This window comes from Protopterus annectens, chromosome 9.part0 (assembly GCF_019279795.1).
Source record: "Protopterus annectens isolate FY-2018-M chromosome 9.part0, PAN1.0, whole genome shotgun sequence".
NCBI classification, from domain to species: domain Eukaryota; kingdom Metazoa; phylum Chordata; order Ceratodontiformes; family Protopteridae; genus Protopterus; species Protopterus annectens.
In genome coordinates, this window is record NC_056743.1 from 1,350,533,610 (window position 1) to 1,350,548,654 (window position 15,045).

General features: G+C 37.3%; 1 protein-coding gene across 1 annotated transcript in view; it reads left to right on the forward strand.

Annotated features, from left to right (window-relative positions):
• The window catches only part of HTRA4 (HtrA serine peptidase 4), an 853,851-nt gene that overhangs the window by 432,126 nt on the left and 406,680 nt on the right, over positions 1-15,045 (forward strand). The window contains exon 4 of the mRNA XM_044084333.1: positions 6,293-6,487. Within this exon, the coding sequence (XP_043940268.1) occupies positions 6,293-6,487 (195 nt within the window). The remainder of the gene's footprint in view (positions 1-6,292; positions 6,488-15,045) is intronic.

The window sequence follows — 15,045 nt, forward strand, 5'->3', positions numbered from 1 at the left end:
TTACAGTTGACATACTATCTTCAGTAGTTGTAGCTGTTTTACATTTATTCTATTGCATTTACAGTTGACATACTATCTTCAGTAGTTGTAGCTGTTTTACATTTATTCTATTGCATTTACAGTTGACATACTATCTTCAGTAGTTGTAGCTGTTTTACATTTATTCTATTGCATTTACAGTTGACATACTATCTTCAGTAGTTGTAGCTGTTTTACATTTATTCTATTGCATTTACAGTTGACATACTATCTTCAGTAGTTGTAGCTGTTTTACATTTATTCTATTGCATTTACAGTTGACATACTATCTTCAGTAGTTGTAGCTGTTTTACATTTATTCTATTGCATTTACAGTTGACATACTATCTTCAGTAGTTGTAGCTGTTTTACATTTATTCTATTGCATTTACAGTTGACATACTATCTTCAGTAGTTGTAGCTGTTTTACATTTATTCTATTGCATTTACAGTTGACATACTGTCTTCAGTAGTTGTAGCTGTTTTACATTTATTCTATTGCATTTACAGTTGACATACTATCTTCAGTAGTTGTAGCTGTTTTTTTTTCTGTTTTTGTTGCATTATTCTCTTTTTTAATCTGAGATTCAACGTGACAGCTGAATTTAGCCAACAGTTACTGTCTCCTTAATGCTTTTAAAGCAATTTTAGTGTTCTTTTAAATTGGTTTACTCGTTGCGACTGCATTATTTGCTTTGTTTTCATTGTCATTTTAAAAGCTACTGGAAACATTGAGTTTTGCTACGTGTGTGAGTTATCTTAGAGCTAGTAGTGAACATTTTTTGTGGCAGGAGAGTAATTACTGCAGTTCCAGGAAGCTAGCACTATTGGTTAAAGCTTTAGCCGTTTTTTTTCTTTCTCACTTTCCCTGTTTGTTTTATAATGCACAGAGTGTCATTGTTATCATTATTCTAAGACTGCTAGATGCTGTGCTCCTGTGCATAAGCTGAAAATCAAAAAAAGGCATGTTGGCTCAATTTTACATGAAAAACAGAAACGTACATTTATTTTATGGCATTACAGTCACCTTGCTATTTTCAGTTGCTTTAAGTGTTTTCTCTAACATTTGCTGCAATTTTCTGTGTTTTATCTAATATTCAAAGCTACAGATGAAAGTTAATAAAGTTTCTTTGTGTTCTACTGCTTTAAAGTGTTTTTGCGCATTTAAGTAGGCTTTTTAATTGCTGCCGCTTTTTTGCTCTTTTTTATTCTCAGTTGTAAACTTACAGCAAACATTTAGTTTTGGCCAGGTGTGTGAATTATCTTGAAATTGTTAATGGTTGTTCTTATGGCAGGAAGGTAATTACCGCAGTTCTGGAAAGCTAGCATTATTGATTAGAACTTTAGCTCTTTTGTCATTGGTTCTGTCACTTTCCCATTTTTTCATATTGTGCAGAGATGCACACCATTCCTGTCTTTATTCTAACACTTCCAGAATCTATACTTCAGTGCACAAGTTGAAAATCAAGAAATGTGGTATTTTGATTCTATTTTGCATCAGAAAAGCAAAAGAGTGTACATTTAGTATACTACACATACAACTGCCTTGTTAGTCACTAGTTTTCATCATTTTTTATGCACTTTTCTGTGTTTTTTTGAACATTCAAAGTTACAGCGGTATGTGGCTAAAGGTTAAATTTGCTTTACTTTTCCACTGCTTTTAGACTGAGTTTGTGTTTTAAGTGGATTTGATCATTTTTGTTGCATTTTTCACTGTTTTTATTTTCATTTTCAATGTTACAGCAAACAGTTTTGACCAGGGGTGTGAGTCACCTTATTTGTAGTAGTAGTTATTCTGGTGACAGGTGGGTAATTGTTGTAGTTCTGGAAAGCTAGCACTATTAGAGCTTTATCTATTTTTATTGATTCTCTCACTTTCTGTGTTTGTGTTATTTTGCACAGAGCTGCATTTTGGCAAGCAGTGTTGGAACAAGCACTCCACACATGTAGGCACTTTCAGTTTCACTTTTACCTAATATAGCCTAATTTATCCAAATTCTGAGGCATACCAGTATGGTAAGCTATGTGTAGCTATGCCACATGCAGAGCCACATACCTTGTACTCTGTAAGATCTTTATAGCAATCTACAGTTTCACTGAATTGCCTAATTCAGCCCATAGCTGCTTTACATAGTTTACAGTCTGAAGATATGAAATGTTCCTGCTCTCTGCTTATCACAACCTCATACTACCCAAATTACTTAATTTATTTGAATAGACCTACATAAACTAAGTCCACCTTAAAACTGAAACTGTCTCAATAAACTATAGATCACTGAATTAATTTAAGTTATAAAGCTCTGTGAATGAGTTACACCTACTACTCTATGCACAAAGAGGAAGCTCAGACTATTTGTTTCACCTCTGTTGCAAGCCTCATAGCACTAGTGTAGTAACTGATTCTTGCTCACAGATAATGAACTCTTACTAAACAACTCTGCTTGTGAGAGATGCAGATATTTAAGAGATATGGAGGCTGCACTCTCACAAAAATACAGACTTTTAGCTGCACACAAATACACCACAGTCTATACATTTCACTGCAACACAAAATGTGATGTCATATGCCGATGCTGTTAGAAATCCTTAAGCCTTCTAGACTAAAAATCAAACACGGCATCACATCCAAACATACCCTTAAAACTCATCAAGCGACAAATGGTCTCAAATCCAGCACACCCTAACATTCCAAAAGCAAAAAGATTTTGGTGATCAGTGACACCATAGTGAGGCACACTGATTTCCTACTCACTGTGCTGGACAAAGATGAGGTTACAGCAGTTCTTCTTTTGGGTGCCAAGACCTCAGATGCCTCAAAGACCCTTAGAACACTTGCATCATGTGAGGGTGGGGATGAATGACGTAAAGCCCAAAACCCTGTGGAATATGGAGAGAGACCTGTCACTCTTCATGCATGTTGCAAATGCAGGCAAGACATCTTCTCCAAGAATGATGTATAGCTACAAAGAAAAGATAATTGGCTAAATAACTGGTACCATTCTTGGGGGGGTCCAATATGAGTCAGCATGGAACAAGATGCTTGATAACCCTACTTGCTTTCCAAAGGATTGTCTTCCCCTCTCATTCAAAGGCTTTCACATTCTGGCCAAAGCCCTTACTGCCCCATAGTGTATTTTTATGCAGAGGTCAACTAATAAACATTTCAGTATCACCAGTCTATCAGAACCTAAACAGGATCATGTTAAGGTGGTTCTGCTCAATGCCAGGGTTTTCAACAGCAAGCTGCCTGATCTTGAGGCATTTCTGTATTGGAAAGGCATCTGTGTATGTGTGGTCACTGAAACCAAGTTTATATGTCCAGAAAGCAGTCCTTCCATACCTAGGTTTGCAGCTACCATACTTTCAGGACTGATGGCAACTGTGGTAGCTTATCTATATTTGTTAGACATGATATCACCTCTAGACAGATTCCCAGAGACCCACAAATGTAATTTATTGAACTCCAGGTAACACTAAACAAGTCCAACTGTCAGTTTATCACCTGTTACAGGACAACTTCCATGTCCCCTGACGTTCATATAAGGTTGTCATATGTACTGAATGGATTCTCTGTTAACAAGATCTCCTTCATTTTAGGAGACTCAAACTACCCATCAATAAACTAGAGTGGCAAAACCTTCAGTGTAAGATATGCTCAGACGTTTTTGGCTCTAATAAACAAAACATTGGGTCAAGATTGTTACTAACCTAACTACAGAATGAAATATTCTTAACCTAATACTTATGAATATAGCTTCATCATGCATAAAACCCCTGGTAACTCCTTCCCTTGTTAGGTCAGACCATAAGCTAGTAATCCTCTCCCTCAAACTATCTAAACCCACTGAAGCCAATATATCAGAATTCAAAGATTTCTCATATACAAATATAATCAAATTCTATGATAAAATGTCTAAATTTACTTATAGCAACATCACCTCAGGCATCACTTCAATAAACAGGTTCACAAAAGAGTTTTACACCCACTTAGATAAAAGTAAAGAACTGGCAGATCCATCCAGATCCAAGTATAATGACAAATTTAAAAGCAAGTCACCCGTGTGGTCTATTGACATACATAAAATCTACAATAAAATGAAAAAGATCATTAAAATATATACCAAATCAAAAGACACAGGGTAAAGGAGAATATCAGAAATTTGACTAAAAATTTAAAAAAGACTATTAAATCCACTAAAGTAGCCCATGAATGTAGGTTAGTATCTTAAGCCAAGGTCAACTACAAATCCTTCTTTAGTTGTTTAAAGAAATTAAGAAACAATACCCAAAACTGCACAAAATTCATACATAATGGCAATATCTACTTGAATTCAGTGGATATTGCCAATATACTAGCAAACAGATCCAGTGTAAATTTTACTACTGAGATGAATGTCCAAAGCTCTCCTATCCCGGTATCTGTCAACCATCCATCATCATAAAGAACATGCATTGAAAGCTCTGTCTAAGACCATAAACACATCCGCCATGGGACGAGGTAATACACTTGGCTGAAATGATATTAAATGTACCCTGGTGGAAACACTCCATTAACTATTTAACCTGAGCCTAACTACAGGCTCAGTCAAAGAGAATGATGCACAGGACTGATGATGTCATTCAGTAAAGGTGCCACCCCCCACAAGGGATAATGGGAGTTATAAACCCATCGATCTGACAAGTCTCAATTGCAAGGCCATGTAACATTATAACTGACCCGATAAATGATGCCATTAAAAATGTCATCAGGCTAAACCCTCAACAGTTAGGCTTTGTAAAAGTTATATCTTGGATAATGAATCAGGTGAACTTCTTCAAAAGGGTAACACAATCTGTTAACAACATTCACACAGTCCCTATGGCTTACCTTGATTTAGCCAAGGAATTTGACACTATTCCTCATTCTGTGATAATTAGTTAACTACATGCATTATAAATATATCCACATGTGGCGAGATGGATAGGCAGCTTGTTAAAAGCGAGAACCCACACAGTGCAGGTGGCAGGGGCCGCATCAGAAAATATGAAGGTAATTGGTGTTTCACAGGGCTCAGTACTGGGATAATTTTTATTCAATATTTACTTTTCTGACTTCCAGACCAAGAGTCAAGACCTCTGACTAACCAAATTTGTAATGACCGCAAATTGTAATTCATTGTCATACCCGCTTCTGATGCTCAAGCCGTCCTTCAAGAACTTATAAATACCTGGTGTACTAAAAATGGACTCAAATTAAGTGCTATAAAGTACAGCATTGAAGCATTTGGTAAACAACCCCTCCCATAGCATACAGCATAGGCAATATCCCATTTCAAATAAAAATAGAATTAGACATCTTGAAACCTGGGTTGATAATTCCCTCTTCTTTGATCTCTGTGTAACAACAGTGGTCAGGAAATCCTTCTATTTAGCACAGCTAATTGCCAAATAAATGTCATGCAGATCTAAAGAGATCAATGTTCTCTTATACTTAAACTCGAATAACACAATTAACTAAGAAAATACAAAAAGTGCACTGCACTTTTTGTATTTTCTCTTATACTTAGCACTGATAAGGGTGATTATAGAATATAATGTCCCCCTGTACCTCACTAGATATATCAAAAAACTGGACAAACTCCAGAGGTTGCTAACTATGAAGATCACGGGCTTAAAAAACATAAGCCATCAGAAAAGACTAGAGGCACTATCCCTTTTTCTGTAAATAGACTCCTCAGAGGAGAACTCTGCCTTGCTTTCCATGCATTCAGGGACCCAGTGGTCCAAGATCCCCAGTATCTTCACAAGTCAAGCAGTTGCATAAATACTAAAACCAGGGATCTAAATCTGCTTCATCAGACTAATAAAACAAGATAAAGAGATTCATTAATCAGTGTCCATCCCCCAACCTTTGCAAATAAAGCTGTATGATACACTGTTGTCCTTCAAGTGAGACCCAGATAATTGGATGGGTAGTCATAAATTCATCCAGGGCATGAATGGTTTACCCCCCTTGAGAGGGAAGGTACTGTCTAGGGTGGGAAATGTCAAGACAGAGCTGCCTTGAAATTTCCCATGATTCCTATGAAACATAGATTCTTTAGCAGGTTATCTTACTATGGCATTTATCATTGTATATGGGCTAGACAGAGATATGTGTTTCAGTGACCACTGTGAGTTGGTTCTGTAACAATTCAGTCATAGAAAAGAAGCAAAATTTGTTCTGTCATTGGCCTAAAACAGATTTCTGATCGCAACTGACTTCTTTTACTGAGTTCTGTTGTTTTCTCAACAGACGCCACTTCCTGTGCTAATGCTAGGGCGGTCTGCAGACCTGAGGCCTGGTGAATTTGTGGTAGCTGTTGGTAGCCCTTTCTCCCTGCAGAATACTGTAACAACAGGCATTGTCAGCAAAACCCAGAGAGGGGGCAAAGAACTGGGACTGAAGGACTCCGATATGGAATACATTCAGACCGATGCCATCATAAATGTAAGTAGACCAGTGTTGAATCATATCTACTGATGTTATGTTATGTAACACTTTGAACTGGTGATTGTAACTGTTGTTCTTATAGGATAACAAGCTTTTTGTTTATATCAGCTTGTATGTCTCAGGTATGATTTTGTAAACAGAATGGGAGCTAGGTGAAGTCACCAAAAAAGACTTGCATCACAAACAGTAAATCTAAGCATCAGTTAACTAAATAAAGAATAAGAGAAAACCTCCATGTTTCTTCTTTAAGCATCAAGTAACTAAAGAACAATAGAAAGCCTCCATGCGTCTTAAAGAAAGTAACTGAAAAATAATGGTAAAATGTTGCCATTCAAGAAATAGAAGGTAATGTAGCATTAATAAAACATGGCAGCATCAGTAGGCAGACACAGGAGACATGGAAAGCTGCCAGGTGAACAAAGGCACAAACTGAAGTTAGCTCCTGAGTTAAACATAAGCATATGCTTGTTACATTACTGAGATTAGGAGGATAAGGTGTTAGACACTGAGGCCTAAAGAGTAAGAAAGGGAGATGGCTTCATCTGAAAAAATAAATACTTGACAAATACCTCTGCTTTCCCAGAGAAGGTTATGGTGCAAGAGCGCAGCAGTGAAACATGAGCAGATTTTCAAAGGAAGTAGATGCTGCTGTACCTGTTGAAGAAAAATAACTTGGCAAAATGATGAATGAAGCAGTTGAACCACATGTGAATCACAGATACCTTAGAATGTGCTAATAGCACCACTGTCTGTTTTGTTCAGGGAAACACTTCATAAACCAGTTCCAGAAGACTGGGGGAAGACAGATGAAATATCTCTTTGCAAAAGTACATGAAAGAGGCTGCCATACATAGTTTGTCAGCTTTACTTTGAAGTATGTGAAATAATGGAGTCACTGTTGAAAGAATTTTCGTGATGAATCCCAGAAAGTCATTAGACAGATGGTATTCTTCCAAAGCACAAAACCAAGAGAGAGAGAGGTGTTCATTATTAAAAGCTTGAAGATTTACTATGTGTTTTTCAGCCATTGTATTGAGATATTAATACTTTTTAGATGCAGTTTACATATCTGCCATAATGCCTTAAAAAGGGAGGTTTTGAAATATCTTTGTAAGCAATTTTTTTTTCTGTTTTGCAAGGACCATGATATACTTAATCTCCTTTCTTCTTGAATATGCATTCCCAAATTCCTTTAGTATTTCTCTCCCTTTACCCTTCTCACTCTGAATCCCTTCTTCTTCCTCACCTGAGGTGTTCTGTCTTAAAGCTTCACTATCAGTTACCATTCTTTGCACAGCTTCCACTTGGTTATTGCCTTTGCAGAGGTGTGTTCCCCAAAACTGTACACAATACTTCAGGTGTACTCTCACCATATGCCTGTACAGTGAAAGGATAACTTCCTGTTTTTTTGTTTGTATTACCGCTCTGTGTCCATCCTAAAATCTCAGTAGCTTTCCTTATTACATACTCACACTACTCACTTTTAAATTAGCTGATATACCAAGACTCCTTTCCATTTTTGCTGTCAGTATGTTATCCCTTGTGTTGTTTTGTACTTCTTTGTACTGAGTACAAGATGATTTAGCATTGGTCTATAATGAAAAGGCCTTTCTCTTTCAGTCCATTTCACTTGCTGTATCATCACTGTATAGATTTGTGTATACTCTATAGAGAGGGAGACATAGTTCTGTCCACCATCATGTTGTTGTTGTTGTGTCTTTCGGCTTTTCCTGGTTAGGGGTTGCCACAGCGGAACTCCAGTCTGCTAATGATTGGTAGTTGATTTTTACGTGCCGAGTTACCAGCCCTGACGCACAACCTTCAATGAAGGTACGCCCATGCATGCATGTCTCCACGCAGAAGACACTCTAGCTGAGAATCGAACCAGACATCATCTTACTGTGAGGCGACAATGCTACCTAAACAGTAAATAAGTAATGGATTCAGAAATGAGCACTGCACTTTACCACTAGTAACTATCTGCCATCACCATGGATGATATTTCATTTATTGTTATCCATTATATCTTGCTGTGCAGTAAAATTTCACAACAGATACAGCCCTGGGATAAAAAGCACCAAGTCTGCATAGTAGCCTTGTGTGTAAAACAGTCGGGTGCCTTGAAAAACTATATACAGCTTACTCACTCACATTTGACTGGCATTACATTCTTGCCATGAATCTGTGATGCCAAGGATCGTGTGCCATACTAGCATTTAATTACTTGATATAAATTTATTTTGTGAGTGAGTTCATCAATTTTCCCACTGCCAAACTAATGGCAACTGGTGTGTAGTTTTCTGAAAATGAATTGCTGTGTAGTTTTCTCCCGTTCCTGTTCTCACGTTTATAAAGTAGGAGTATACTTGTCTTCTTTCAATCCTGAAAGTAAAATAGAATTATGGCTCTGTATGACTCTGGCTTTGTCCTGTTCCATTTCCCTTAAAGATGGGTTTAACAAGTCCATGTCTCAAATCTGGAAGAATCTCTTCATACTTATTCATAAGCTGATGTACTTATTCATACATGATCATATTAAAATTGAAAGTGAAATCTGTCCAAGTTGCTGTTACAATTGCAGACAAGAACAGGGAATGTATCTGTTTTTGTTGTGAAATGCTAAAGGTGAAATCTGAATAATATCTTTAAACAAAATATTATGTAGAATATGTGCTTGAGCTGACTGAGATCTCTGTAAGGTGCATGAGTGTGATGTAGAAATCATTACAGTTTCACACAAATGAAGAAAAAGGCTTTCATATTTGTTGTGTGACTGCATTTATGGAATGACGTGTGGATGTAGTAATAAAATACCATTAGAAAATTAAGTATTTTGTGGGAAAGATGTTTACATGGTTTTGTTGATTTCCCTGATGCATACATTCATGCATACAGATATTTCAGGCATGGGCAGTAATGCCCTTATAGCCTGCTAATACACCAAAACAGCCATCATCATAATGTGTACAAACTGTTCTTAAAAATATCTAAAATAGTACTTGCTTTAATATAATTTCATAGTTTATTCCATGCAAGGGTCGTGGTGGTGCAGCGGTTAGCGTTGTCACCTCACAGCAAGAGGTTCTCCTATTCGATTCTCGGCTGGAGCGCCTTCTGTGTGGAGTCTGCATGTCCTCCCCGAGGTTGAGTGATGCTAAAGACATGTAGGTAGGTGCGTGCGTGAATGGGTGTGCCTTCTTTGAAGGTTGGGCGCCGGGCTGGCAACTCGGCACTGTAAAAATCTACTGCCAATCATTAGCGGACCAAAGTTCCGCTGTGGCAACCCCTAACCGGGAAAAGCAGAAAGACATTACTATTCCATGCATCCACTGCTCTCTAAGAGAATCAATTAGTCCATTTCACATTCCTATATACTCTCCTACACAGTTTGTCCAATACTTCTCTGCTACTGTTTGACAATCTTAAACATTCCCAGAGGTAGTTGTCTCTAAATGCTCTATATACCTGAATAAGTTCTCCTCTTAAATATCTGTTATCTGCATGAGACACTGTACAAGTTCATTTGTTTTGATTTTTCATAATAATATAATCTTTCTCATTCATAGATGACATTGGTATATTTTTACTGTACTCTTTCTAATTTACTCATGCTAATTTCCTTAAAATGTTTCCATTGTTCTATTCTCTAACTGGGGTATAATGTAACTTACAGGCAATTATATAATCATTTCTAATTTCCAAGACTTTATAAATCTTTTATATAGCCTATAGTTTTATAACTATCATTAACCAATCAACTAATCTGATAAGAAACATTCAAAGTTCGCCCTAACCGTGTAACTAGGCCCTCAAATGAATACATTGTTTCAAGTGCAGTAAATTGTATTAAATATTCACCCTTCAATCTACATCTGCTGAATTTCATATCCTTAGCTTTTAATGCATTTAGCAGCATGTTATTCTCCTGTGCTCAACTGGCCAACTCAGTCTAGTTGCTTTGCAGACTTGCCCTGTTTACACCAGATGTAATCAGTTTCCCATGTTCAAGTTATCTGCATACAGCCTGTAGAAAATCTCAGATTAAAAAGATAAATCTGAAGATAAAACTTAAACAAATATGTGACTGTAACCTAGAATTTCACCTGTTCAATTGCTGTATGATACTTGCTATGCCCTATTTGTAAGCCACACAATTATCCATTGTATGAAGATTACATTAAGACCACATTTTCTAAGTTATTGATCAGTGTTTTATATATAATCCTATCAAAAGCTGAAGATAGGTCTACATAAATTACATCACAACATACTTTTTCATTTATAGCTGCTATTATAATAGTATAGGACATTGTGCTACAGGGATTTATAGACCTATTTTTAATATATGCATGCTGGTTTTAAGTCCCAGCTTATCCAATGCTGACAGTAATTTATCCAAAACTATCTTTATTATTTTTCCACAACAAAAAAGTAGAATTATGGATCTATATGACTCTGGGTTTGTCATATTCCTCTTTCTTTAAGGATGGGTTTAACAAGTCAGTGTTTCCAATTTTGAATAATCTCTCAGTACTTAAATTAGTGAGTGAGTAACAGCTGTCATGGTACTGTAATTTTCCACTGAAATATTCACAAGTCAGTGTTACTAATTCTATCTCCTCCATGTGCTTTGTTTGGGTCTCATTTATTTATTTTGTAATTTATTTACACCTTGTTGACTGAGTTGTCACTAGGATAGTGGCCTCTTTTTAGGGGAGACCCGAGGTGGTAAAAATACTGACTATGAGGATTATTTGATGAGGGCCCCAGGGAACTTCCCCTACTCCACATTGTTGTGGGTGGTATCCATTTTGAAGGAGCACTTCCTATTTCTGTTCCAGGCACTGAGAAACAGGGAATCAGCTAGGGAGAAGGAGATGATGGAGTGGTGAAAGAAATGAAGGAGAGAAGGAGATGGAGTGGCAAAAGAAATGAAGCAGTAAGCAAATACTGAGACCAGAGAATGAGTGCAGGATTCTGAGGAAATGTTTAAAAGAAACCTGTTTGGAGATGAGTCAGCAAATGATGGATGTATAATTACAACCCTCTAGTCAGGAGGGTTGTGGGGTGATTCACTTAAAGAAATGGTGGCACAGAGTGAGTCAGAAAATGAAGGAGATGTTTCCTGTGGGACATGGAGAGGATGTAGAGACAATCCTGAAGAATAGTGGTGAGATGGAAAAGAAAACATATGCAGATAAAGTTAAAGAGGGCAAAAGTGGAGTAGCAGAAAGGAAGGCAGAAGAAAATTAAAAACAGAAGTATGTGGTAAGAATTTAAAATAAGGAAGACAAAGAAATGGACAGGTATGAAGTGTGGGACAATTTAATAGCTCCTTTGGGTGTAAAAAACACATGAGGCACCGATAGCATTTATTCTTGTTAACAAAGAAGTATTCTGTGGTATTATATTTGAGATATTTTTCAATGGAAATTTTTCTTTGAGAATATGAAAAATAGAAAGACTCTAGCCCATGGAATCTTTATGTGATAAAAGCATTTAACAGGGAAACAAAAAAAAAAGAAAATTAATGTGCAATTTTGAACACAAGTAGACAGAGAGACTTTGGAATGACATTTTAAAGCTTTATGTAATGAAGTACTGGATATTGCAAAAGTTTATGACAAACCGGCTTTATGAACTTGTGGCTGGGATTGTAATACTGTGTTTAAAAATTTAAGAAGAAAAATTATACATATATCAAACATAATAAATGTGGAGGGGAAAAGAGGTACTGTAGAATACTGAGGACAACCCAGAAATTTTTAGTTTTTTTTTTTTTTTGTGGAAAAGAAAGACATTTGATAAGTTACTGTGACAAAAGAAAATGTTATAGTTGTGGGGAAATGGGACATGATGCTAAAAATGTGAATTGAAATGTTATAAATATAACAAAATTTGATATTTATGGATGGATTGCAAAATAATTAAAATAAAAATAAGGAAAACAGAAAGAGAAGAAAACGAACAAAGAGAAGAAATTTTAGAAGTAGTAGAAACAGAAAAAAAAGATGAGGAAAAAATAATAAAAGGGACATAGAAGAAGTTTCTGAAATGAGTGATGAAGACATAAACTGAGAGGTAGTAAAAGTGCCATGCAAAGATTGAATTCCAGCTGATGAACTCAATTTAGCCAGAAAAGCTTCCAAGTCAGTTTAAGAGAGTAAACCCAGTCCTCGATCTATGATTTCATATTTTCCTGTTTCAAAAGTTGAATAAAACCACCAAAGTCTTCCTTTTGGTTTGCAAAAGCTTTATTTTTGAAGAACTTCCAACATAGGTAGGTGAGCACTGTGGCAAAAATATCTCTTCCTTTTATTTATAGGTTCATAGGTAGGTACTAGGCTATCTGCCTGAAGGCATTTATAAACCTATCCAGAATGTGTTGGCTTTCGCTGTCCCCTTAGATTAGTTCTCTGTGCCTCTGTCCAGCAGAGCCACTGAAGTGATCCCCGGGGCAAACTTTCTGTTTCCAATCCACTTGTCAAGGTTTCTTTTGAAAAGTGTTAGCGAGGAGCTCTGCCTAATGTAGATTGGGATTTTGTTTCAAAGCATGGGAAGTCTCTGGGACAGGAATCTATCCTTCCAGCAGATCCTATTTATTGTTGTGGTGAGGTTTAGATCCCTAGAGCGTGTGACGCAAGGGGATAAGGTTTTCTTTAGGTGGAGCATGTCCATCAATTCTGGGTTGGACATGGCCTTGTATGTCAGGCAGAGATCACCTCTGAGTAGGCGGTATGCAACTGAGTACAGCTGGAGTTTCTTCAGTCGAGCTGCATGGGGCATCTGTTTGAGGCCAGTGATCCTCTTGGTGAGGTACTTCTGTGGTCTTTCCAGCTGTTGCAGGTGTCTTGTAAGGTACATCCCAAATGAGGCGTTGTACTCTATGATGGGTCTGATGAGTGATGAGTAGAGAGGCACAATGACCTCTTTTGATCTGGATGCAAACCCTTTTGTGATTAGGTGGGCCAAGTAGGAGGATTTTCTAACCACTTTGGCAATGTGATTATCAAAGGTGAGATTACTCTCTATGTGGGTCCCCAGATCCCTTATTACATCTTCCGTATTTAGGGGACTACCACCTACATGGTAGTTTGTGGGTACTTTGTTTTTTTCCAAAAGGGATGACTATGCACTTTTTGCCATTTAGCTTGAGGCCATGATATTGACACCAGGTATCCGTCTCAGTGAGACCCTTTTGGAGGATGTCTGTGTCAGCCAGAGAGTCAATTATAGCCCCTAGTTCGCAGTTGTCTGTAAACGTGGTCAGCCATAGTCCTCCTGTGCTTGTCTGTACCTCTGAGAAGTATATGCCGAACAGGAGGGGTCCTAGGACTGAGCCCTGGGAAACACCACTTGTAACCGGTTCAGAGTCGGACCTAGCTCCCGCAACTCTCACCATGTGGGTTCTGTCCGTGAGCCAGCTGGCAACCCATCTTGTGATGTAGGTGTTTATGTTCAGGCTGGTGAGCTTGTCTATAATACCAGAATGGGGAATGGTGTCAAAGGCCTTAGTGAGGTCTAGGTAGGCTGTGTGTACCACCTTTCCCTCGTCTATAGCCTTGGTAACTGTGTCAAAGAAGTCCACCAGGTTTAGGAGGCATGCTCTGCCCTTAACAAAGCTGAACTGGGAAGGGTCCAGTGTTTGGAGGTTCCCAGTGTCTCTGTTAATGAGTTCCATGATGATGCGCTCCATAGCCTTGCTGAACAAGCTAGTCAGGCTTATAGGGTGATAGTTCCCAGGGTCTGTTGTGGCTTCAGTTCAGTTGTATTTCAGTTGTCTTGTAACAACATCTCCACAGACAGTTGGGGTAGTTATACTTTGTACAGCATCAGCACATTAGGAATATTTAAATATGAATATAAAAACTCTGTTTTCATTGGTTGATAGAGTTACATTCATTTATGCAGATATGGATAGAAACTCTCTGTTCTCATTGGTTAACAGTGTTACATTCATTTTGTATAGAGATGAACCTATGGGAGGGCACTAGCTGTGTTATAACCAGTGCTTTCACAAGTAAGCTTCGTCAGACCTACCTATTAATCAAATGTGCAGTTAAACCAACACTCAGTCGAAAAATAATTAAATTGTTTTTTTTTTTAAATTACAACCAAACTTATATTAGCATTAACCCTGGGAATGTTATCCAGGGTTGAATAATAGGACCAGACTATTTGGTGCAAGAATCTTAACATCTTAAAAAAATCTTAAACAAATATTAAACAGGTGTTGTGCCTTCTCATGCCTTTTAATATATATTCTCCTCCTTTTTTAGTTTTTCCTTTCTTGTCTTATTTTCAGTACATCTTCAAGATTATCTCTACTAAACATACTGTATGAGCAGCAATCAAATGTTACTACCTGCTATACTTTTAATTGTATATCTAAACCACTATGCTTATGTAAATATCTTATGCAATTTTATAACTGAATGTTTAAATATCTTATGTATAGTATGTTAGCAATTGTTCTGGAGCTTTTTTCCCTGGGCCTCCACTGAAAACGGACAGCTCTGTCCAGTCTGACCTTCCCAGTAAACAAATGTAAAATA